This window comes from Podarcis gaigeae (assembly GCF_964106915.1).
Source record: "Podarcis gaigeae genome assembly, chromosome: 6".
Taxonomy (NCBI): Eukaryota; Metazoa; Chordata; class Lepidosauria; order Squamata; family Lacertidae; genus Podarcis; species Podarcis gaigeae.
This window is the reverse complement of record NC_139682.1, coordinates 48,664,450-48,689,622: the sequence shown is the minus strand read 5'-3', so window position 1 is coordinate 48,689,622 and position 25,173 is coordinate 48,664,450. Positions and strand designations below refer to the sequence as shown.

Here is a 25,173-nt window from a genome sequence, read left to right as displayed (position 1 = left end):
ATAATAAACGAATAAAAATTGCTTAGGTCCTAAAGCCCACCACAAGTTCCGCAACTGGGGAGGGCCCTTATGTGCTACCCAGATCCTAAACCTCCATGCAGTCCTAGCGACAGCTGCAGCCCCCCTTTTCTTTTTTTCGTTGAACATTTTAAATAGGATGCTTCGTGCAGTAACTGATGCAGGTATTCCAATGGTACAGTTTTCACAAGCCCCGGTGTGCCAGTAGCAGGAGCAGCCCGAAATATTTTGACACCCGAGGTGAACCACAAAATAGCATCCTCCGTGCCAGGGAAGAAGGACTGAGTGAAAGTCCACATCAGGAACAAGAGGGGGATAAAGCTGCTCCTGTGGATCCTGCCGCCCAAGGTGGGCCGGCCCTGGTCAGTAGTGGAGGTTCATTACCCCCACATGCAATTCCTGGGAAGTGGAGGGCTGCTTGCTGTGCAATAAAATGCACCTCCTGAGATGCATAGCCGGAGCAGAGATCATTGAAGACCACATTTGAAGTTGGACAGGAATTTTCCATCCATGCAATATACACAATATTGGCAGGTAATGACCCTAGTTTTCAGGAGCAATTGTACCGTTCAAGCAGAATCCACATAATCTACAATGTGGTCCTATATATGTATAATTAGAAGTAAACCCCATTGAGTTTAGTGGAACTTTCCCCCAAGTAACTGTATTAGATGGTACCCAAAGAGGAGTATCAAAATATTTTCTAGCAGATTTACTAACTTCTCACAGTCACACCATTTGACATTATTTGTAGCAGGGGAAACCCAATACAAAAACATATACTGTGTATGGATTCATAAATCCGTATAAATACCACCCTACCCTGGAAATGCAACAAATCCTAACACTTAGATGCATCTTTAAGATACCTGGGGAAGAGTCACGTGATTATTGCCTGCAATAAGTCCCACTGAACACAGTGGGACATAGATAAGATTGTCTTGTTAGGATGGCCAGATGCAAAGGAGGTCAGGGATTAAGGGTGTAGCTTCTCCCTCTTGTACACAAGTATTAAAGATGCAGGTGCCCTGTGATCTTTTGTGTCTGACTGTACATAAAACACTCCTTACATCCTGAATACAGTGGAAGCTGTTAATAGTAATTAGGTAGAGTCAGGGATTTTATATAATTCTTTAAAATAATCCTCCCCTTTCTACTTGGCTTTTTAAAGATTTCACCCAAAAAGTATTCAAACAGAATTCATGTTTATTTAGCTTTAATTTCATGTCCTAGTTCTTATTCAGGCTAGTGGGTTTTCTCTTTAGTAAGGGTTTTAAAGCAGAAAAAGAAGCAAAAACAGGTGAATAAATTATACAGTTTACTGTCTTCAGCCTTTTTTAATTGATTAAAAAAATACATTGTGCATAATGTATTTGCTGTATTAAAACTCGCTGTCTATGAAAGTTCATTTCATCTTAAATGTTTTCTATCTGTGTATACTCAGGAGCAAGCCCCGAAAGTGTTAATAACATCCGGGAGCAAGTCTCATGAGCTCAGTCTCAATACACAAGCTGCACTGAAATTAGTGGGAGGTGTGGAAGAGTTCTACCATAGTGACAATAATTTCTTACAAGATTTGGTTCATTTCAATGAGATTTGCAGAGGAAAATTTCCTGACAGATGGATAGCTTGAGAGTCATGTTCTGCCCAGTGATTATCTCAATCATGATAATCTGTGAAAAGACAAAAGGAACAGTTTACCTAGAAAAAGCTATTTCTGCCAGTATCATAATGCTCTTATATAAATCTATGGTGCTAGCACATGTACAGTTCTGGTTGCTCCATCTCAAAAAACTGCTGGAAAAAATGATAAGGGAGTTAGAGCAATTTTGCTAGGAGGAATGGCCAGTACACTGGGTAGGGGGTTGTTTAGGGGGGGAAAGGGAGTGGGTATGAGGGAGATTTAGGAAATTATGTGAAGTGTGGAGATGGTGAACAAAATCTCCCGTAATACCAAAACCAGGGATAATCTAATGAAACTGATTAGCAGTAGTTAAGGGCACACTACTGTATATGTGTGTATATATGTAACCCCCCCCATCTTTGAGGATACAAACCCTTCTAAGATGGCATACAAGTAACAGAGATACTTTAATAAAACCACAGCAATAATTTTGGAATATAATACTTTACCAGGATCCTTTCCACAGGGCATGTGGTAGTAGATAGCCCAGGTTGAGGAGAGGGAGAGTTCACTTGCATCAGGCTCCGAGATGGTCTTCCTCAAAATACAGAAGGAAGTACTTCACACAATACCAAATTAATTTCTAGAATTCATTGTCACAAGATGTGGTGATTACCACCAACTTACATGATTTTAAAAGATTTAAAGCATTCCAATTATTTGAATTTCTTATTATTCTTTCTAATTGCCACTTCTTCACATTTTGTGCTCCAGTTCTCCTATCCAAAAATGCATATGAAATTGTGTACGGGGGGGGGGGGAATTACATAAACTGCATAAGCAAAATAACATACAAAAAAGAGCATTATATATCGGGAAATTGCTTGCAAAAGGCAAAATTGCATATATACAAAATGTGTATATTAGGAGAAACCTGGACTAAAATGCTGAAGAATTTTCTTTCTTTTTTTAATAATATTTTTATTGGTTTTCATCAAGAAAAATACATATCACACCACATTACAACTTTAACAAATTTTCCTCATTTTTGGACTTCCTTCAGCCTCTCTGACAATGTAGCACCCTGCTTGTGGTTAACGCTTCGCTGGAATGAAATATTCAACGCAGCAATAGAGAAATTAAAATAATAATTTGTCAGACAAATAAATGAGAGACACAGTGGTATATGGTTACCAAAGCTCTGCCCACTCCAGCCCTGATGGTCAGCACTTATATTTCCTCAGCCCAGCCCCCTTGCTCCTCCTTTGGCTGCCTCTGTCCAATCAGCCTGGTTGAAATTCCTATTGGCTGTTTGCTAGAACCAATCATAAAAGATACACCCATTTCCTATTACCTTTTATGGGAGACAAAGAGCTATATTTCCTTCTATCTATAAATGGCAAACAAGTAGCCATATATCTTACATTTGCCTCAACAAGGCACCTTAATTACCAGATCACCTTTTGCCCTTATTACCCTATTGCCCTATTCACTCCAAAACAGATGGCTAAAACAGATGCTCATTCTGTCTTACATTTTGTCTTAAAACAGAGATCTTGGGTTCACATTCTCACACACCATCAATGAAATAAGAATCTAACATAAGAATCTAACATTTCTTACTTTCTAAATCCTTTGCATAATTACATTTAAGCCAATATATTTCATACATAACATATATAGATTTTTAGAAGCAAAGGCCTTTTCAAAGTAAAAAGGAACTTAGTAAAAACACTTTCCAAAAGCAACTCCTTAAATTTACACCCCCCTTTCAAGCCAGCTGCTGTTTCTATTAGCTCTTGCCCTTTAACCTTAGGAAAATGTGGCTAAAGTCTCTAATGGGAGGCACATGGTATTATTTTCTGTTAAACAATAAATCCTACTATCTACCAACTCTTAATTAGTGTTTTTGCAGCTTGATTGTATTCTGTTAATATGTAGGGTCAATAACCTTTTGTTCCCAGCCTGTAATTCCCTTTTACAACTTTGAGAATTTTGGCTCCTGCTATAAATCAGGGGGGGCCTTGTCCAGGAGGATAAACATCTGCCAAAGTCTTTTAGCCAGCTGGTCTTCTGCCTGGCATAAAAACACACAAGCATCTGCAAATATATTTTTAAAGCTCATTTTAAAATACAAGTCTTGATCAGATGCCTCAACAATCATCTGAATTAAACTTTTTAATTACACATTTCCTAAATTTGCTATTGCCTTTTAACATACCCTTCCACATCTGTTTTTCTTTTTTGCAATATTTCTTAGGTTTTTACAGAGCTTCTTTAAATGCCACTAACGTTACTTCATTATCACTTATACATTCCCAATACTCTAATGCTGAAGAATTTTCAGGAGGACTGTAAAAATATCAGAAAATACAGTAATTCTGAGATGTGGCAAATTGACTTAGGATCTGAAAAAAACAAAAACAAAGATTGTAATTGACAAATTGATCCGTCCTTACTAAGCAGCTAAGTGCAAGTAATGAATCGGCATCTGGTGTTCAGGAGGGGATGGGAGTAAATAAGCTAAAACTTAAGGTGGAGGTATTGTTAATCAGTCATTCTGGTAGCAAGAGCAGGTGCAAAAGAGGGCAGGGCTCTTGCACCTCTAGTAGTTGTGTAAATAATTATAGCACGTGTAGCTTGCCATGCAAGATCAGAGCTGCTGAAAGTCCCTCTTGTACAGAACTATTCAAGCTACAGAAGCCTTGCCCTGTTTTACATTGGCAGCCCTAAATTCTGGTGATCTAGAAAAGGATATTACGGTAATCTTACCCTCCATGGGTCTGTACACTCACTGAAAGAGTGGCATACCGCTTGGGAATACAGTGGTACCTCGGGTTACAGACGCTTCAGGTTACAGGCGCTTCAGGTTGCAGACTCCGCTAACCCAGAAATAGTACCTCGGGTTAAGAACTTTGCTTCAGGATGAGCACAGAACTCGTGCAGCAGCAGCAGGAGGCCCCATTAGCTAAAGTGGTGCTTCAGGTTAAGAACAGTTTCAGGTTAAGAACGGACCTCCAGAACGAATTACGTTCTTAACCCGAGGTACCACTGTACTCTTCAACCCAATGCTTTCCCTGCATGCCCAGGTGAAGACAGTTGCCAGGGTACCTTTTATCATTTCAGTAGATACACAAGTTGCAGCCTCTCAGAAAAGGTTAGTTGCCTCAGCTATCCATGCTATTTTTTACTTCCAGACTAGATTAAGCTTCTGGCCATGTCTGCTCTTGGTAGTGTATTTACACTTCTTAGTGTGACCCCTTCTTCTGCCCCCTGGCAGATGAATGGGAAGAGGTGGTGGGTGAGGGTGATAGTGATGGGGACATATTGCACCTCCTGTTATGCCCCCTAGCCTTGTGTTTGCTATGCATTTTAGTCTCCCTGCCTGCAGATGGAGGAACAGGAGGGACTGCAGGATTGACAGGGGCCGTAATGGGAGTCTCTACTACTGGTGTTATGGGAGAGGTCCTGGTCCCTTGTGCCTCCTGAGCCACTATGCCCTCATCAAATGCTTTTGCCTGGGTGGATTTTGTCCATCAATGCTCCTAGCTTGCTGGGATGAAATGGGGGGCAGGGAAACAGGCTGTAGCCTTGAGACAGAGAGGCCTGAAAGGCTGAATTTGGCCCCTAGGCCAGAGGTTCCCCAATTCTGTTCTAGCCCCTGCACTGTTTAATAACAGTGTTAAATTGCCTAGTCCAGTATTAACTGGTATTTGTATTGTAGCCTCATATGTTTGATGTCTGTGGCTGTGATTGGTGAACGGTGACATCTGTTTACCAGTTATACCGATCTGCTCATATGGAGGGGAAACATCCAAGTGAAATACATTAGAAATTTCCATCTAAACATAGAAATTTCACCCAATGTAGAAATTGGATGTAAATGTCCTTTGGGGGCTAAATGCAAAGTATGTTTAGCTTAGCTGTATAGTGAATTGGGCTACAAAGTTTACACTGAAATATTACACTGAATTAGTCCGATATGTATTAATCTGAGACAATAGAGCCAATAACTTCATATTTCAATATAGGTTACTTTCATGTGGATAAAGATTTACGAATCTGTGTGGGAGACAGGCAGAAGAACATACTCAGTTAGACTGGGTGTCATAGAAACGAATTAATGGTTAGCATGAATCTATTTTCAAATCACATTGACAGAGCCTCCATTAACTTCTATTTTGAGCAGCTTTACTGGGTTTGGAGAAGGATGACATAGCAGAAAAGCATACACAACTAGCTTTGATCTTAATGGGATTTAGACCAGATTGTCATCAGCTGTAAACTGTTTTTCAGCATCACTTCTGAATACAGTATTACTGTATACAGCATTACTGAATACTATGCTGGATCTGTCAAAGTCTCAACCATTTTCCTTGCCCCCTTTTCTTTTATTTTAAGTTTAGCATTCAAATGTACCTAAAGTCTTGAGAGATGCAAAATGACCATTTTATCACTAAAAATGCTTCTAGAGTACCATAAGTTTCTTTACATTCACAAGGAAGGTAATAATGCAACTTTTATACAATTGCAAATTAGTATTATAAAAAATATTTATCTAAGATATCCTTTGTCAAAATCACATTGAAATATATTTTCAGTCCAGTGTCACGTTGTGTTGTTTTTGTTGTGGTAGGTCTTTCTGAGAGGAGCTGTCCCACAGGTATTGAGACATGGAAAGAACAGAGAATACTATCAGGGGCAACATTAGCAAGTTTGGTGTACTTCAGCAGTCAGAAAACCGTTGGTAAAGTCCAAGTGCTTTAACAAAAGATTACTGAGTAATCCTTTACTTACATCATGCCAGGAGTGGAGATATGCTGCCTCTGCATCATGGGAAAGCCACCATATCCAATGTATGCTCTATCTAATGCAGGTTCCCTGGTATGTGATGGGGCAAGCCTTGCAGAATGTAGGATGCAGTCAGTTGGTGAAGAAGAGAGGCTGGGATGATGAGGGGAGAGGACAATGAGATCTGCTCAGCCCATCAGGTAAAATAGGAAGGGGTGGTCACATGGGCTGCCAGCAGTGGGCCAAAAAGGTTGATTGTGTTACGATATTGAAGCAATGCTGCTGCAAAGTCCTAGCTTGAAAAGTAAACATGATGGGAATGTTGGGACTGTTCGTGGGAAACAGAGGGACAGTCATTTCACAGTGCGAAGCACCGGAATTAGCTCAGAGTATAATATGAGCTGTACAGGAAGTACAGGAAGTGTTTGTTTCAACACTGCTGGAGTTTGGAGAGAGCAGTCATGTTTTTTGTAACGCTGCAAAGACAGAAATAAAAGCATGTAAATACGTTTCTGTCTATTTCTTTCCCCTGCCAGGGGAAGAGGGGGTGTGTTCTTCTCATGTTTGAGAAGAATCGCCGATCGAGACCGAGCCTGCGCTTGCTGGGGAATGCAGCCTGGGAGGTCAACAGGGAATCAAGCCGGGTGCCTGGGATTGCTGCCAGTTTCTCATGAGAAGGGCTTGAATTTCCCGACAGATTGGTCCATGCAGGAGCCAGGCTTTTGATCCATGCAGCACTCCTGATTGGGTCAGGTATGCCTGATTGTTGAAAGGACCTAACCACTTTTCCTAATTTGAGGTAATAACCTAGATTCAATCCTGGGTCATCCTGAGCATACGTCACAAGCTGCTCCACCTGGCTGGGATTCCTCCTACAACCCTTGCCCTTCAGGAGTCTATGACTGGATGACTGGAGTAGACAAATGCACTATGATATGTCTAATACATGTACAGTATTGAAACAACCATGTTTTTTCGTTGGCACTGACCAGCAGAGGGCAGAAACCGTGTAGGAATTTCCCTGTTGCTTTTCCAAATGTGCTTTTCCATCTGCGGTTGATGACCTGACCTCAGATAATAGTAACAAGAGCCTCCAGAAACAGAACTGTAAAATCTATTGAAATGCCTCATCTCACAAGAGTAATTCTGCCTAATTGTACCAATCCCAGCTCAGTCAAATGACGACTGGTGGTGCCGAGTTTTAATAAATAATGAGACACCCATTAATGCAATCATTGGCCACTTTCTTCTAGTGTTCTGAGACTAATGGACAAAAGTTGAGGAAAGTGGCAGAACAGGCAGCCTTAGGCAATTGAGCACTCATTGAACCGGAAAGATGGCAGAAGTTCCTTCCTTTCCTAGAAGCTGTTGATAATTATATTTTTTAATTAAAAAAATCCATGCCACAATTTGTCAAAAGATTGCATAGCAGTCTAAAATATATTGGGATCGTGAATGAAGTGATAAAATTCATTCCCTCTCTTTAAACACTTTTTAGCCCCCCAACCCCCACTGACTCTTTATTGAAGTCTGTACTATTAGCTCTGCTACAGTTGTTAACAACGGAAGCAGTAGTATGACCCAATATCTCTTCATATTGAGAGAAACAAGGAGCTATGCAGTGGTACCTGGTGCCCATTGAGGCTAGCAGGGCAGAACACAGGTAGCCCAACAGTAATTTTGAGCCAGAGCCAATGACAAGTAGTGCCAATTCTAGTTTTGCCCCTACTGAGTTCTATATTGCCAACACTGGTGCTAAGAAGGAAGAAATGGACAGGTAGTGCCCCCCCCCCCCCGGATAGGATGCAAGTAAAAAGGCAGGCAGGTAGAGTCTGGCTAAGGGCAGACTGAGGTTGGTTAGTGGAGCACTGTCCCATTTGCCTTGATGGACCAGCCTTCACCACTGGTATGCAGTTGTGGCTGTTGGCTATTGGGACTGCTTGGGCCAAAAACAGTAGGTGAAGCCAGAAGTCAAATGCAAGCAGAGGCAACTAATTCCCCCTCTTCCTTACTGATGGCAGACTGAGGGTGATGTTACAGTGCTCCCTTCTCCTTAGTGGACCTGCCTCTCTAAATGTGGCATGGGGGAATCCAGCATTGACGGGGTCTTCCTTGCATTGCCAAACCACTTCAAATCTCATTTGCAATGCAGGCAGATATAGGCCATGCACAAGGTCCAATAGAAATTCAGTTTAAGCAACAACGATGAACTGATCTCTTGCTCAACTTTCACTCTTTCCTGATTTCTCCTAATAAAAACCTTTATAGTAATGCTGCCTTTGTGCCAGCGCTTTAAACTTGGGTCATTAATTGCCCTTCCTTTCTTTTATGCATATATATATATCTGACTTATCTCTTCATTGCTATAGTAAATTAGGAACTACTTGGGCTGGTATTAGAGAATGTTGTGAATACTCATGCTAGAATTGCTTCAACAGTGTCAAGCCTTGACCAGAAGCACTGGTTTATTTTTCAGAAGTAAAAGGGTTAAAAAAATATCCTGAAAGATTGCATGAAAGATACCCTATCATTTTTCTGGCATGGCACCAGTACTACTAATCTCCCAATTTAATCGTATTGCCTTAAATGGGCATTTTTCTGGAGAGGTAGGTAAGTTTATTACTCCCCACCCCCATTCATACATCAATTTTATATTGATCCCTGCCAAGCTTTTGTGAATATTTCTATCATAGGGTGCTCTGAAGGTAACCATTTGGCATTAATTGCTTCCTGATTTTCTTGTATTCACTATTAATTTTATGTTTTATTGTGTTCTGGCTATTGTGCTCAGAATGTTTTCTCATTGAAATGATGGAAAATTATAGTGCTGATAGAGTGGGCAAGTCATGTAGATTCACACTTTGTGTTGAGGTAGAAGTTCTATATTGGAAACAGAGAATCGGGTGCAATCATATGCATGGTTACACAACAGTAAGTCCCACTCATCGCAATGTGACATAAGAGTACAGTGATGCCTTGGTTCTTGAATTTAATCCATTCCAGGAGTCTGTTTGACTCTTGAAATTGTTCAGAAACCAAGGCACAGCTTCCAATTGGCTGCAGGAGCCTCCTGCACTCAATTGGAAGCCACGGACGCTACATCAGACATTTGGCTTCCAAAAAACTTTTGCAAACTGGAACACTAACTTCCAGGTTTGCGGCGTTTGGGAGCCGATTTGTTTGGGAGTCAAGCCATTAGACTACCATGGTACCACTGTATATAAGATTGCAAGTGGGGGCACATCCAGCAAATACACTTTCCTAAGAACCTAAGAAGCCCGGCTGGATGGGATCAAAGTCGCATCTAGTCCAGCATCTTGTTCTCACAGTGGTCAAACATTTCTCTATGCGAAGCTCACAAGTAGTGCCAGGATCTCACTCTAGGAGTATTGATGGCATTTGATCAGAGAATAAAGTCTACATACCCAGATACCCCAGCAGTGATAGTACTGATGCCCCAAACTGTAGGGCATCTGGGATTGCCTTGTGCACTTTCAGTAACAGATAGAAGACCCTTCACTGAGTTATCTATGCAGACTTAGCCCTGCACATCTGCAGGAAATTCCTCCATCAAGTTATGTAGTTCCTTCTGGTACTCCTCATCTGGGTATGGGGACAAGGGGACTATAAGATGTACTGTTGGAGAGTTACTTCTCAGACACTCATATGTAGTTCAACTTGCTTATAACAGCCCCTCCCCTTTTTTGGCTTCTTTAATTATGATGTCAGGATTGTTTCTGAGGCTGTTGATGGCATCCTCTGCATAGCTGAGACTGAGTAGGAAACTTGTCCCAAAGCGGAAAGAAGCAGAAGTCCCAGTAAAGGAAGAATGGATACAAAAACTTATGGAATATGCAGAAATGGTGAAACTTACCGGAAGAATAAGAAATCAAGATAACAAACTTTTTATAAAAAATGGTTTATTTAATATTTACAGATAAATTGCAAACAGATAAAAACATTAGCAGGATTATTGTAACAACCTGCAGTTTCATAGGAGTATATATTTATAATAGATAATTAAATGAGCAAGTTAAATGAATTTGGATATTCAGAAGATATTTTTAAAAATAAATTTAACCGCAGAAAGAGGGGGAAGGAAGTCAAATTCTGAGATGTTAAATTGATTGTAAAACTAATGAAACTAATGAAATGTATAAACTTGAAAAGTATAAATAAAACCTTTTTTGAAAAAAGACATTTGATAATATTAGAGAGAGAGAAAGGGGGGACTGAGTAGGAAACAATGTTGTTTTCTTATTGCCTCAGCTGGGGCATAGTGGCAGAAGCAATTTGGTAAAATTCAAACGTGTGCTTACTGATACATTTTTGAAAATGATATTGTCAGTGCCCGCAAGGAGTTCCATTATAGCGTGCTTAATCACCCGTTAAAGTTTTCCAGAGCTAAATCCAGGAACAGAACCCGACAGATCCTATTTATTATATTATACTGCAATGTTAGTCTACACATAACTTTTTTATATAGAGGTGCCCATGTGATCACTAGAAAATGTCTGTCCCTGAACACATTGGGCATTTAAATCAGAAATGGCCTTCTGACTGCCGTTAATCTGCCTCCAATTTGCTTTCGGTGTAGCCTTACCATATTTCCTTGGCCATGTTGGACAGGAGAGGCATTTCTAAGGAATAAGGGCAACATTTTGCTCAAGGGGGTTTCCTGACAGAGAGGTACAGCAGTGTGGAAGCATTCCTGGCAGACAGCCACTGTGGAGGATTTCCACCCAACCCCCAGCCAAAGCAACAGCTTCTGCTTTGGGATTGCTTTGTGCAAAAGTTGGTTGAGCAAGAGACGGGGAAAGGAAAAGAGAGGAAGTGTGTGTGCCTGTACAAGCATGATAGTGAGCTGGACAGGATAAACTAGTGGCTTATGGCTGGTGGGTTCTACACGTCATCCACCAAACGACAGTGGATTGGTACATTATCAGCAATTGTGTTTGTTGCAGATAGGCTGTGGTTTCCTGTCGAAAATCCACAGTGTTGGAAAACAGGCACATTTGCTCCTATACCCATATACACTGGTCTGGGAGCCCTGATTAGGTGCAGCCCTATGACACATTAAGGAAGAGTACCTGTCACTAACACTTTATGTATGCATCTGTTGTGGGGAACATCAGCAGTAAGCATGTGCCTGCTTAAAATGTGTAGCTGTGCTTAGATTCTGCTTTGTTAACAGTGGTTCCGAAACACTGTCACAGTCCTTACCTGCTCAGGTAAACTGCCTGATGCGTGAGACATCCTAAAGCCATTTAAGGAAGGAAGGACGAGTTGAATGCCCATGGCTGCACACGCTACCACTTGTGGTGATGGCAATTCAATGCTGTGTTAAGATGCAGACAAAATTCGTACTGCAAGGGTGTATGGGAAACGCAGCAGAATGTCTATTGTGCATTGAGGCATAGTGGTCTGACACATTTGCTCCTTCACTGATATGAGGCCTTCACCACTCTCCTAGGCAGCAGTTCACCTTATCTTGCTAAGCAGCTTTATTCTGCTAAATCATGTAACTTGTCTGCTTGCCAGCCTAAACATCTACAAGAGATAGTGTACAGGTGTACAATCAAGCCTCAGTTGTTGAATGTAATCTGTTCCAGAAGACCGTTCGACTTCTGAAATGTTTGACAATCGAGGTATGACTTCCGATTGGTTGCAAGAGCTTCTTGCACTTGAGCGGAAGCCAAGTTGGACGTTTGGGTTCCGAAAAACATTCAAAAACTGGAGCATTTATTTCCGGGTTTTCAGCATTAGGGAGCCTAAACATTCGATAACGGAGGCGTTCTGGAACCGAGGTTTGACTGTATCACCTTGGGAGGATCCCAGCCTAAATACCTGTAAGAGATAACAGCTACCTTAGGAGGATCCCACGATTAACAATCATGGGAGTGGTAATAGGCTCATTCTTGGCAGTTGAGAAGGAGATGGGGGAAGGAAAAAAAGAGGAAGTGAATATGCCTGTCTAGATATGATAGAGAGATGGACAGGATATGTCTGTGGGTTACGAGTGCTGGGTTGTACAAGGCATCTGTTGACTGACAGCAGTTTTGCACTTTATCAGCACTCATCTTGAAACAACCCTTGGGCACAGTTTGCACTTTAAGTGTGGAGGCTGTATTAAATCAGTCATCAGGATGGCCACTATCACATGTGTTCATGTGTAGCACCACTTGAGACTTAGTAATTATTTTGTATGTCACAGCAAGCAGCTAAAACGAAGAAGAAGAGAAAGTGGCCACTCTGCACAATGAACCACAAGACACAAATGGTCCCTTATGTGATAACTGCCTTGGGACATAAAGTGGCTTTCATGTGGGGACCATAGTATAGAAGCCAACATCACTCAATACACCTGATTTGGGGGGGGGGGGGGAGATCTGCCTGAAAACTCAGGCTGATTCAATGACACTCATCTCAAAATGCTGTCATTAAATTAAGTAGATTTGTTTCTAAAAATTCAAAACTACTCAAAATATTCCTATGATTGCTTCGAGGCAATCTGTTTATTGAGCATTAATTCTGATTCGATTGTGAGAAGATTATATTGTATAAAGTTATGATAAGCAATTGATACCTCACACTTTGCAGTGCATTTTCCTGGAAATACTTCTCTTTTTTGAAATGGGTTTGTTGTGCAAGAGCACTAAATCCACTCTAATTGTGCAACCTGAATTTGCTGGTATCAATCAATCATATTATTTGTTTGCTGCTTTCCCAAAGTTAAAACCATGCTCAAAGTTAAAACCACGCTCAAAGTGGCTAGCAACATGTAAAGAAAAATCACATAATTACAGATGTAACAAAAGTAGTCATGGACAATAAATAAAACATTTTAAAAAACACATTAAATGGTTTCCACATAAGTCAGATCTAAAATAAAGATTCAAAAAATGAATAACAATGACAGCAACAATGCTCCACACCCCACAAAACTCCCTAAGCCATTTTAGAAAGTGTCCTCTGATGGGTTTTTGGATTGGTTTGGTTTCATCCATCTGTGAGAAAAAAGTTGAACCAAAGTATGTCCCCTAGTCAAAATGAGAAATTGTATCATCAACCTGTGTATGGGTATAAAAACTTTGAAAGTGTCTGTTCTTCAGTTGCAGTAACAGCAGTGTTTCCCTCTGAGGAGAACTGTGCTCATGTGACTGATGTCAACAGTGTGCTTGCATTTTCTCTTCCCTCACAAGCAAATTCAGTTTCCGTCCAACTTAGTCTAATCATCCTGAACACCCTGATTTCACATCCATGTGTTTTCATTCTAGGACACAGGAAGGTTGTTTGGTCTCCTGTCAACACAGAACATCTGTTTTGAATTGTAGCCCCTGGCAGCAAGGAATAGTGGAGCTGAGAGGCAGAGAGGGTGCCTTCCATTCACTCTAGTCTAGCACATTTGCTGCAACATAACACTGAACAGAATTCTAGCCTCCTTGGGAATGAGCACCCACTTGCAGCTCCAAGCTTACGGCAACAAGACGGTGCATGAACCACCCTAGCTAGGCAGAATAGACAGCCTCCCTGTGGGACCATCCAAGAGCTGCATGATGAGAGAGAAACCTGAACATTTCCATGCACAAGTATCCAAAATGAAATGCATTTTTTTCCCTACAAGCAAATAAAATACCTCCTCCAAATGGGAGGATGTAGCCAGCTCACTTTCTGAACTAGGACCAGAAAGATACTAGCTCTGGTGCTTAATTCTACATGAGATCACTTGGATCATTAATTATTTCAGTTCTTTGAGAAATTTGATTCAGTTCACATTTAAAGGTAAAGTTGCCTAATTAACACTTTCCAAAAGAGAACGGCAACTGAAATGCAGCCATCCTTCCAAACCTGCACATTTCCCAATTTTGCAGTGCGGTTCTCCAGCTGAGGATTGTGCACAAAAATGCATACACTAAGGGAAATGTTTCTGTTAGTGAAAACAATATAGAACCATGTATGAAACTGGGGGAATTTGCTTTGCAAAAATGCCTATATTAGAATAAATACTCGTGAAAATTCTGGTGAATTTTCATCATGAGAACTTTTTTAAAACAACAAGAACAACCAGGGCCATCTTACCCATAGGCGCAAGGGGTGTAGGGTACCCGGGTGCCGGACTCTCAGGGGTTTCAGGCCGAGAGTCGAGTCTGGGGAAGAGCCCACCCGGCGGTTGGAGTGCCGCGAGTTGGGGGGGGGGACCAAGCCAGCGAGACGCTGAGTTGGCCAGCTGGCTCCGCCCTCCTGCGCGCCTGGGACTTGGCAACCTGGGGAGGGGCGCCAGGCAGATCTTTGCACCCCGGTGCTGCATATGCTTAAGACAGCCCTGACAACAACAACAACAACAACAACTTGCAGACTAACATGGAAATGTAGCAAACTGAAGATTGGAAAAAATGAGAAACTGAAAGAAATTGAAATTAACATGTTCACCTATCTCTATTTGGCACCGAGCTTACATTATTGTTGTGTTGTGAGGTAACTGAGAGTGGTGTGTTTCCTCCTTCTGCTTTCCATTAAACATTTCTCCAATGCTTTGCAGTCTCCCTAGCTGCCCACACTTCCTGATCTGAAACAGCCCAATGGGAGGAGTTGCTTAAACATCTTCCCCCAGCTTGAAGAAGGTGTGGGAAGCCCTGGAGGCTGGTTATCGTGGCTGAGTTCAGTGCACTCAGTGATTTTGTTTCTAAGGGGAGCCTTTTACCATTAAAAACAGTTCCACAATGATTTCTTTGAAAAAATGATATATTTAAAAATGAACAGCTGTCTCTAGAGCATGTAGACAGCCTCCCAGGATTCCCCTGCTTAAAGGAAAGCCCATCCGAAGAAGTTATGAGGTTTTCAGAAAGTGTGGACACCTGGCAAGGCTGCAGAATGCAGAACACTGGAGATAAGATTTGGGGAAAGAAAGAAATGATGCTCACTTGGTCACCTGAAAGGCACGGCAAGCACAACAAATACCCTACACCCTATGAATGGGACCGCCACTGGAATTTACCCTCCTATTTGATGGTTGGCTTGTATCCAGTGCAGTTCTACATTAGCATCCCATCAGCACAAGGATTCCCACTTGCACCAGGAGGCTTCCCCCCTTTCCTCCTCCCTGCCTTCCCCCCCCCCCATTCACTCCCTAAATCTGTTTTGGGTGTTCCCCTAAAGCTCTGGAGCAGAGTTGGGGAGGGCAGGGGGAGGAGACGGAGGGAAGTCCCATTGTGCAAGTGGGAATCCTTGTGCTTATGGGATGCTTCCTTAGCACTGCATTGGATATAAGCCCTTGAATGGAGTTTCTTCTCCCATTAGTTGATGGAGAATGGCCAAAGAAAATGGGGAATAAATTTTTGGCACAGCCCTAGCTAATTGCCCTTCATTGCCCATTGCTCTACAGTGCTCTTCAATACGTCTGTAAATTAATGTGCATGCCCTATAACATCTCGGAAGTACTTCACTACTGCTGGGCTAAAGGACAACAACCACATCCAGAAGAGGATGTTGACTGGAAATATTCTAATATTGGGAAATGATATATAATGAATTGAAAAAAATGTTTAAAAGTACCTTTCAACCCCCCCCCCCAAAAAAAACTAGAGTCCTTTTGGTTGGGGATAATTCAGAGGGAAATTCCCAGGTGTCAAAAAAAGACTATTTATGTATGCCACTACCACTGCCCATGTCTTGTTAGCCCCAAAATGGAAAATGAGTGAGGTCCTAGTCAAAGAAGAATGGCAACTTAAACTAATGGAATACGCACAGCTTGCAGACTTAATATATAGAATAAGAGAACAAGAAGAATGCACGTTTAATGAAGACTGGAAAATGTTTATGGAATATTTGGGTAAAAACTGTGTTCATTTAAAAATGCTGGTAACATTAAGATAAATTCAACAGTGTAACTAAGTTTTGATAGATGTTACAATGGATTATTGAATGGTTTAGTTCATGTAAAATATGCAGGGCTGTATGGTATGCAAAATGAACCACCAAAAGAGAAGAAGGGAAGTCATTGATTTAAGATTGTTTAAATGGATATTTTGAAATGTAATTTAGAAAATGTAATAAAAACTATATATATAGGATGTTGACTGGCAGAGGCAGAGTAGGAGACCAGTACAGGAAGAAGCAATGTTGTCATTGTTGTTGCTTTTTCACGTTGAATATCAACCAGACTACAACCACTCCTTCCTGCATAGCTTCATCGCTCCACAGTTCCATTAGTTCTTGTTGCCTGAGAGAGTTCATGTTAAGCAAACCAGGCAGCTTCTAAAACATCACAGTGGTTTTCCTGTTCTTGCTGCTACAGTTTAACATGACGACCTTTAAAAATGTGTTTGTTATATGCATGCACACTTTCCATCAGAAGAGAAACAATACCATCTCCCACCAGGGGTGGAGGAAGGGGTGTGCAGTGGGGGCGGATCACCCCGGTTGTCTTCGCTGAGGGGGGTGACATTTGACAGTCGCTCGCTCCACCCTTGACTGCAGGGCGAGCGCACTGCTCTGTGCACCCGAGCGGCTATCCCACACCTGGGAGGGCACCCCCTGCGCCCTGCCCCCCTCGGGAGGGCGCCCGCCCTGGGCAGCGCAGGCATATGCTGTCTCCTATTTTGATATTTTATCCCTTGGCTCAGAAAACACAGCCAAAAAACATTATCAGCATATAAAGACGGACAAAGCTGAAACACCACACTGTCCCCAGTCTCAGGCGGCAACAGGTACAAACAGCAGGTATGGAGAGCGATTTGTCAGAACTGCAAATGACAGCAATTGAGTTGAAATGCAGGTCCACTGCGACTGCAGTGGGAAGCAATCCAAATCTGAAAACAGAACTTTGCATTTCATATACATTCTGATCCAATGGTGTTTTAAGATTCCAGAGCTGTGGAAACAACCCCTGCTGACTACTCACTATGGGGTGCTGATGAGAAGCAGGGCAATATGCTCTAAGCAGGTGGGAGAGCAGAAAAGCTGGTAGCTGTGTGGAAAAACAGCAGGGATGTAAAGGATTCTCATTATGGAATCAGGAATGGGACTCAGGCCACCTTAGGCTCACCAGTCTGGTTTTTCTTCTTCTCACCTCATTCATGCTGTGCCCATCATCACTTCTCAACCTTTGGGCTAAGATCAGGTGGTGTTATAATAGATAAAGGGCAGTGAGTCAATTCACACATGCACAAAGTCACTTGATCGCTCGTCTCTATAGCTTGCAGTTGAATGGACGAACTGCTGGCATGGAAAAACTCTGCCCACAATGTAAATCATAATCATAATCATAATCATAATATTTTATTTATATCCTGCCCATCTGGCTGGGTTTCCCCAGCCACTCTAGGCAGCTCCCAACAGAATATTAAAAATACAATAAAACATCAAACATTAAAAACTTCCCTAAACAGGGCTGCTTTCAGATGTCTCCTAAAAGTCAGATTGTTGTTTATTTCCTTGACATCCGATGGGAGGGCGTTCCACAGGGTGGGCTCCACCACCAAGAAGGCCCTCTGCCTGGTTCCCTGTAACCTCACATCTCGCACTGAGGAAACCTCCAGAAGATCTTTGAGGAGGACCTCCGTATCCAGGCTGAACAATGGGGGTATACAGGTATACCGGGCCAAGGCCATTTAGGTCTTTAAAGGTCAGCACCAACACTTTGAATTGTGCTTGAAAACGTACTGTATGACCTGTGTTCTGGCTCTTTCACACATGCATGTTATTCACAGATATTTCAGGCAGGAAGTGATGAAGAGGCCATAGTATTCTCTCTGGCAATGTGTCTGAAGCAGCTGGGTTTTGGATACTTTGTGCCAGTAAAAACCTTTAGTCATCTGGGCACTTTGCATCTAATTAGCATTCCACTCCCATCCCGTTTCTTAACACAAAAGTCAATACCTCATAAAATGTGTGCTAACCTCACTGAGAAGTCTCTTATGATTGTTTGGGCAAACACACCATAATGCCTCTCACTTCAGCTCTTGTCCTCAAACTCCATCTTAATCAAAGCTCCTTTTGTGCAAACCAATCTCTGCATCAAACTCTCTACCTCTAGACACATATTCTGTTCCATTTCCTCGGCTTTTGATCTTGTGTGGACAAACAAGCATACTTCTCAATTTTTTTTGCAGGAGGGAGGGTGCACACTCTAGGGGGAAAAAACACATTTTTGATATTTATAGGGGCATTCAGCTGTTTTCTATGCACATTTAGCATTTATAAATAATAATAATAATAATAATTCTGGCCAGAATTCAAAAGGAAGAAACACATTTATTCAGAAAACACATTAAGACGTGCACAGGAATTTCAAGCAACAGGAAACAAGCTCAGATGCTAAGAACAGTCGGGGGGGGGAATACAAAACATCCCTTCAATCAAACCCAAGGCCACCCATTTAGCTTCCTTCAGTGGGGCACCCTCCATTAAACAGCATCAAGCATATTAAGACAAAGGGGCTAAGTTGTGCCAAGGCCAGCCCAATACATTTTGGCACTTGAGGTGGAGCCCAAAATGGAACCCCCCTCCCCACCAGGGAAGAAGGAGTGAGGGAAGACCTACATCAGGAGCAAGGGGAAGAAAGATTGATCCTAGGATCTGCTGCCGCAGTGGAGCCTGACGCCTGAGGCAGTCGCCTCACCTTGCCTCATGTGTGGGGCAGCCCTGAGTTGTGCCATCCCCGATGTTGTGATCTCCTCCGAACTACTAGAAGTGCGCTTCTAGTACCTGCTCTGTACCTGCACACACTCCAGGAAGTTACAGTGGTACCTCAGGTTACATACGCTTCAGGTTACATACGCTTCAGGTTACAGACTCCGCTAACCCAGAAATAGTGCTTCAGGTTAAGAAATTTGCTTCAGGATGAGAACAGAAATTGTGCTCCAGCGGCGTGGGCAGCAGCAGGAGGTCCCATTAGCTAAAGTGGTGCTTCAGGTTAAGAACAGTTTCAGGTTAAGAACCGACCTCCGGAACGAATTAAGTACTTAACCTGAGGTACCACTGTACTTTCTCAGAAGAGTTTGATGTCTTGTGTTTCTGATGAAGCACCCCCAAGGATAAATTCAGATGACATGGTTTCCAGAAACGGGACAGCTCCCATGAGGATCGAGCTCAAGGTTTTAGCAAGAAGCAATTTCCATGCATATGCCAGTCGTACAACGTGCGTCAAGTTACAGAAATGATTTGCGGCCGCTGTCCTATGCCTGACGTATGAAGGAGCCTTGACCTTGCCTCGTTGGAGAGCTTTGACAAGGTCACGGAGCCAAGATGGTGTTGGCTGCTGCAGATTGAACTGTGCCTAATACAAAAACACAATTAGGATCCTCGATCCAGATACGATACGCAGTGTCCTCGAGACAGCCGTTTCCACATTGTTCCGTCTACCCAGTAACCTGGGTTATAAATGGACAAGCATTTATTGTACAACAAAAGCTAAGGATAATCTCTCTGAGGCTAGTATAAACCTTTTCACTTCTAGCAACAAACACTCTTTGGACTTCAATGCCTGGTACGATGGTATCACATCCACCACAGAAAAGGGTATCTTCAATTAAATGAAAACAATCTTTTAGAGAATTGTGTTCTCTCTCCCTTCACCTCCACCGCCCCAATTTCTCTTTCTTTTAACTTATAAAGTCATACCCACATGTTGTTTGAGATTGTGCTTTTTTCCTTTGGAAACAAACGTTAGACCTGACAAGAGCTGGCAGGTATGATTCAAAATGTGCAGAAGTCCCCCCCCCCAACCCCCATCCCGATCTTGAAATGTGTTCTTTGTAATGTGAAATGTTTCAAAGCTATTTTGTTGCTCAAACATTTTTTAATGATGTGTGCCTTGTCACCTCTGATTGGAATGAAGGCCTTTAATGTCTGGGTTCTATTTTCTTGCACTGTGGGTATCTAAGGTGAGTATTCCCTTCTCTTCCAACATACAGAGGCTACATTTAGTGCAAGGCAGACATATGAACTAGGGAACTAGGGAACAGAGAAATTGTTCACGCACAAAATACAGAATAACTCCAAACCGTCCAAATCCTTTTGTTTCCAGTGTACTTACTCATTCATTTCCATATAATAAGCATGGTTATATCTTTGAAGTCCAATCTTTTTCAGTGATGTTTTTCTGCTTCTTTCTTATTGTGGAAGAATGGGCTTGGCTCTTCTGACTTTGGTTGGATTTTCTGGATCCATCAGTTATAGAATGAAAGAGCAGTTGTGCTGGAAAAGTTCTGACTGTTGAAAAATCTGATCACTCATGCTATAGTATCTCTTGCTCTATATTACTCCTCGCTATGGCACATGCCACTCAAATATTTATTACATATTAGTCCATATCTTTCAGACTACATTTAGGGGGCAGGTGAATTCCACGGCGAATGCCAAAAAAACTACAGAATTTGGTTCTGGGTACTGAATGCAGAATTTAATTTTTAAGAACAAGTTTCTAGGCCACATAGTTGCAAAGCTAGCTTGTGGCAACCTCAAGTGAAATCTCTGAAACTACAGAGGAACCCAGTAAACTTTCCAATGCTCAGCAGTTATGGCTTCAGTGGCTTACAGTGCTATCTGAACCAGGTCTACTCAGATGTAACTCCTATTCAATTCAATGCAGGTTAGTCCCAAGTAAGTGGGGTCAGGGTTGCAGTCTTACATAGCTCCTCATTTCTCTCCATGGTTACCGGAAAGAGAATAACTTGTTCCAAATAAGCAAAATTATGTAAAAAATTAATAATTTATGCAGATCACAGAATTGGTGCAGAATATGGCTAAACATTTTATTTTATTTTATTCTTTTATTAATGCAGAGTATAGACTGCCTTGGTATTATGCCACCTTGTCTGTGCCAGCTTAAGCTGAGTTTTGGGAAGGAGACATGAGGCTCTGGCAGGGTCCTAGAGCCCACCTACCTCCTTCCCAAAGCCCGATAAGCACTTGCTCAGCTTTGGGAAGAAGAAAGGAGGACTCTAGAACCTTGTCAAAGCCCTACGCCTCCTCCCTGAAGCTGGTCCAGTGCTAAATGGGCTTTGAGAAGGTGCCTTCCTCAGCTTCGCAGTGTGACCGCACCACTCACTTCCCTAAATCTGCCTCTGTACACAGCCAACAATGTGGTAATTGTGTGCCATAGTGCAATGACTACTTCCTTTGCTTTATTTATTTATTTATTTATTTATTTATTTATTTATTTATTTTCTATATACATCTGTACGTACCCTTGAATAAAGTGAAAAGGGGAAAAAACAAAATGGGAGGGTGCAAGCAAAAAGAAGCAGGATTTTAAATACATACCTTAAGCATAAGGGGGTCAGTTATATAATGGAAACATGAACTGCTAACTGGTTTTGGGGGGTTTGTTTTTTTAAAAAAGCTCAATGCTGATTGTACTTCTGTTGTCACAAAAAGGGAAAAGGTAAAGCCACAAATCAACAACATCAACATAAAGAGGGGAGGGAAGGGGAGGAAGAAGCGCACTTCCTGGTAACAAAGAATATTTGCCACATTTGAATGGATTTAAATCACACCTTAGGAGTCAAAAAGCTGAAACAACGAACTGACTCAGAAATGCTGGCAGTTATTTTGAGCCTTCATTGAAGATAGACATGGTGCTGGGAGTCTGGGAAAAGGTAAGGATAATTCCTATGTTTTGAAATGGGGGAAATTATTATATAGGAAATTATAGACCAATCACTTTAATTTCAGTATTTAACCGTATGCTAGAATATGAAACAGCTGCCCTTTGTGCACATAGCAGTAGTGTGCCATTAGGAACAGCCAAAATGGATTGAAGTGGAATGTTTCTTTAGGTGGCATAAAAAATGGAGGGATTGCACCAACTTAGGTATGGTAAGCTCTGAAAAATCAATAGAATGAAATGCAAGAAACTCATGCGAAAGAATAACTAAACATGCAATGGAGGATAACCAGCTCAATTTCACACTCCTGTAGATGTGGCTAATGCCATTTAGAATGCAGCAGGAATAATAAATGCATGGCAAGGAGGACTTCCAGGTCCAATGGTGACTCATAAGCAAAGGAAAATGCTTTTGATGGAGGCCATTTGTTGTCAGAGTGGCCTGGTTTGGTCTTTTTCTTTCTCACAGCATGCTGAGCTAAGCCAATGTTTGCCTTAGTGTGTTATCTGAAGCCAGGCTCATGGTTAAGCTTCCTCCTCAATAACCATGCACTGTAGCCAAGCTTTTTCTCTAGGCTAGGCTATGCTATTCAGACAACAAGCTCAGTATGATGTGGGAGGGGGAAAAGACTTTGGAGGAACAAAGTAGCTGTGAGGTCTTCTTTGGGAAGCTGCAGGTTTGCATGGTTTGGATATGCCATAGTTTGACTTACTGTGACAGTCAACTTGTCTTGATTGTAATGCTGGGTTTGGGTTTGGGCTAGATCCCTTGGCATCCCTTCCTGATTTGTGATTCTTAAGATTTCTGTGAATGGGCTTCTGATCAGTGTAGGTTGCCTGAGGCATGCAATGGACTTGATCATCGTTCTGGCAAAGCTGCCAGTAAAGGTAAGGTAAAGGACCCCTGGACAGTTAAGTCCAGTCAAAGGCAACTATGGGGTTACGGTGCTCATCTCACTTTCAGGCCAAGGGAGCCAGCGTTTGTCCACAGAGAACTTTCCGGGTAATGTGGCCAGCATGACTAAACCACTTCTGGCACAATGGAACACTGTGATGGAAACCAGAGCACATGGAAACACCGTTTACCTTCCCGCCACAGTGGTACCTATTTATCTACTTGCACTGCTGTGCTTTTGAACTGCTAGGTAGGCAGGAGCTGGGACAGAGCAACAGGAGCTCACCCCATTGTGCGGATTCGAACCGCCAACCTTCTGATCGGCAAGCCCAAGAGGCTCAGTGGTTTAGACTTGTTAATAGTTCTGGAAAATTTGCCAGTACCTTCCCTTTGTTGGGTGGAGATTAGCTGATGAGCAAGTTATTAGCCAGAAACAGTTGTAAATGGGGGAGAGTCATTTTGGAGAAGGGAACATGCCTTTCTTTGACAGCAATGTCTTCAAGCTAAGTGTGTGAAGAAATCTCAGTTTGGAGAAAGGGAGAATGGGAAGCAGGGCCAGCGCAAGACGTTCTACCACCTGAAGCAAAGCCGCCGCCACCCCACATGCTGCTCCCTCCCAGTGCTGACCTCAACCTTTCTCCTCCTCCTCTTGACTTTGCAGCTACAGCAGCAGTGGCAGTGCAGATGTTCTGTGGCTATCCAGGTTTCCCAGCTGACAAAGCCTCATTCTGATGAATGACCCTCGGGAATGTGGGGTCCTTGCAGAGCAAAGCAAGGTGGGCCAGGCAGCCTCAAAGATATCTCAGCAAATCCTTTTTAGATTTCATAGTAGCAAGCAAAGTTTAAACATTAACAGTTAAACCTTAAACAGTATTTGTTGTGGCAAAGCATCAGAGGGGCAGGCAATCTCTGAACTCTTCCTCAGAGCAAGATATGGGTGATCTGCTGCTACTGAAGAGCCCTGTAGGAACACAGCTGACCACTATGCCGCAAGAACAAGGGGGCAGCAGCACTCCTAGAGAGCTAAATGGTGGTGGTGAGTGTTCAAATTCTATGCCCTTCCTAACCAGCTGCCTGATGTGAAGACCTCAGTGCAGCGAAGAAATGGGTGGACCTTGCTGAGGAAAGGAAATCTTAGGATGCTGGTTGTTCTCCATGAAATCTGACATGGATGCAGCAGGTTTGGAGGCATCTGTTGCAGATTCACGGTGCTAATGCTTAACCTGCACATTTATAAAAAAGGTAAAGGACCCCTGACAGTTAAGTCCACTTGCGAACGACTGAGGGGTTGCGGTGCTCATCTCGCTTTACTGGCTGAGGGAGCCGAAATTTGTCACAGACAGTTTTTCCAGGTCATGTGGCCAGCATGACTAAGCCACTTCTGGTGAAACCAGAGCAGCACACAGAAACGCCGTTTACCTTCCTGCCGGAGCAGTACCTATTTATCTACTTGCACTTTGACGTGGCTTTTTTTTTTCTTGGTTTTTTTTTTATAAATCTTTTTATTGAGTTTCACTTATCACATACACACAAAGAAAAACAACAACACACGAATACATTAAAGGCACCAAAACAAAAAGGGAAAAAGAAAGGGTGAAAAATACAAAAAAAAAAAAAAAACTAATACATAAAACACACTGTCTGACTTCCTTCCCTCCTGATTTCGGGTTTCTAATTTTAAAAGTTTCATTTTTACAGCTGGTATTGGTTGTTAGTTTTTACATCGGAAGTTTTATAACAGTCCTGCTATAGTTGGTAGGTTTCTATGATTACCTTCAATATATGTCATAAATTTAATCCAGTCATCAATTAACTTTGTATTCTTTTGGTTTCTAATTCTCTGCGTCATTTTTGCCAATTCAACGAAATCGAATAATTTCGTTTGCCATTCCCTCACCGTTGGTATATTTATACTTTTCCAGTTTTGGGCAATTAACATTCTGGCCGCTGCTGTTGAATATTGAAATAAAATTTTATCTTCTTTCCTAATTTCTTCTCCAATAACTTTGACGTGGCTTTTGAACTGCTAGGTTGGCAGGAGCAGGGACCGAGCAATGGGAGCTCACCCCGTCGTGGGGATTCGAACCGCTGACCTTCTAATCAGCAAGCCCTAGGCTCAGTGGTTTAGATCACAGCGCCACCCACGTCCTTGCACGTTTATAAATGCACACAAATATTACACAATGCCATTAAGCCTCCAATGACTTCCTACCAAAGCAAAGCAAACCCGGACAAGCA

At 42.2% G+C, this 25,173-nt stretch overlaps 2 protein-coding genes and 1 long non-coding RNA gene across 6 annotated transcripts in view; 1 reads left to right on the top strand and 2 right to left on the bottom strand.

The window, feature by feature from the left end:
* Positions 1-25,173, bottom strand: part of SLC6A17 (solute carrier family 6 member 17) — a 151,837-nt gene that overhangs the window by 40,587 nt on the left and 86,077 nt on the right. The gene's annotated exons all lie outside the window — the stretch shown is intronic.
* LOC310847441 lies at positions 17-14,180 on the top strand. Of its 2 annotated transcripts, none has more exons than XR_014565804.1 (5): positions 17-1,318; positions 6,279-6,394; positions 6,519-6,633; positions 8,910-9,039; positions 13,711-14,180. It is a non-coding gene; the product is annotated as an uncharacterized lncRNA (long non-coding RNA). The 2 variants fall into 2 exon arrangements; XR_014565805.1 differs by having other exon boundaries at positions 8,910-9,043.
* Positions 6,495-25,173, bottom strand: part of KCNC4 (potassium voltage-gated channel subfamily C member 4) — a 60,411-nt gene continuing 41,732 nt past the window's right edge. The window contains exon 4 of one of the 3 annotated variants that reach the window (XM_083745199.1): positions 6,495-6,586. In XM_083745199.1, coding sequence (XP_083601325.1) covers positions 6,510-6,586 — 77 coding nt within the window. In that variant the 3' untranslated portion in view covers positions 6,495-6,509. Of the gene's footprint in view, positions 6,587-18,396; positions 18,561-19,650; positions 19,710-25,173 lie in introns of those variants that run through there. The other 2 variants (XM_083745196.1, XM_083745200.1) reach the window with 2 other exon arrangements.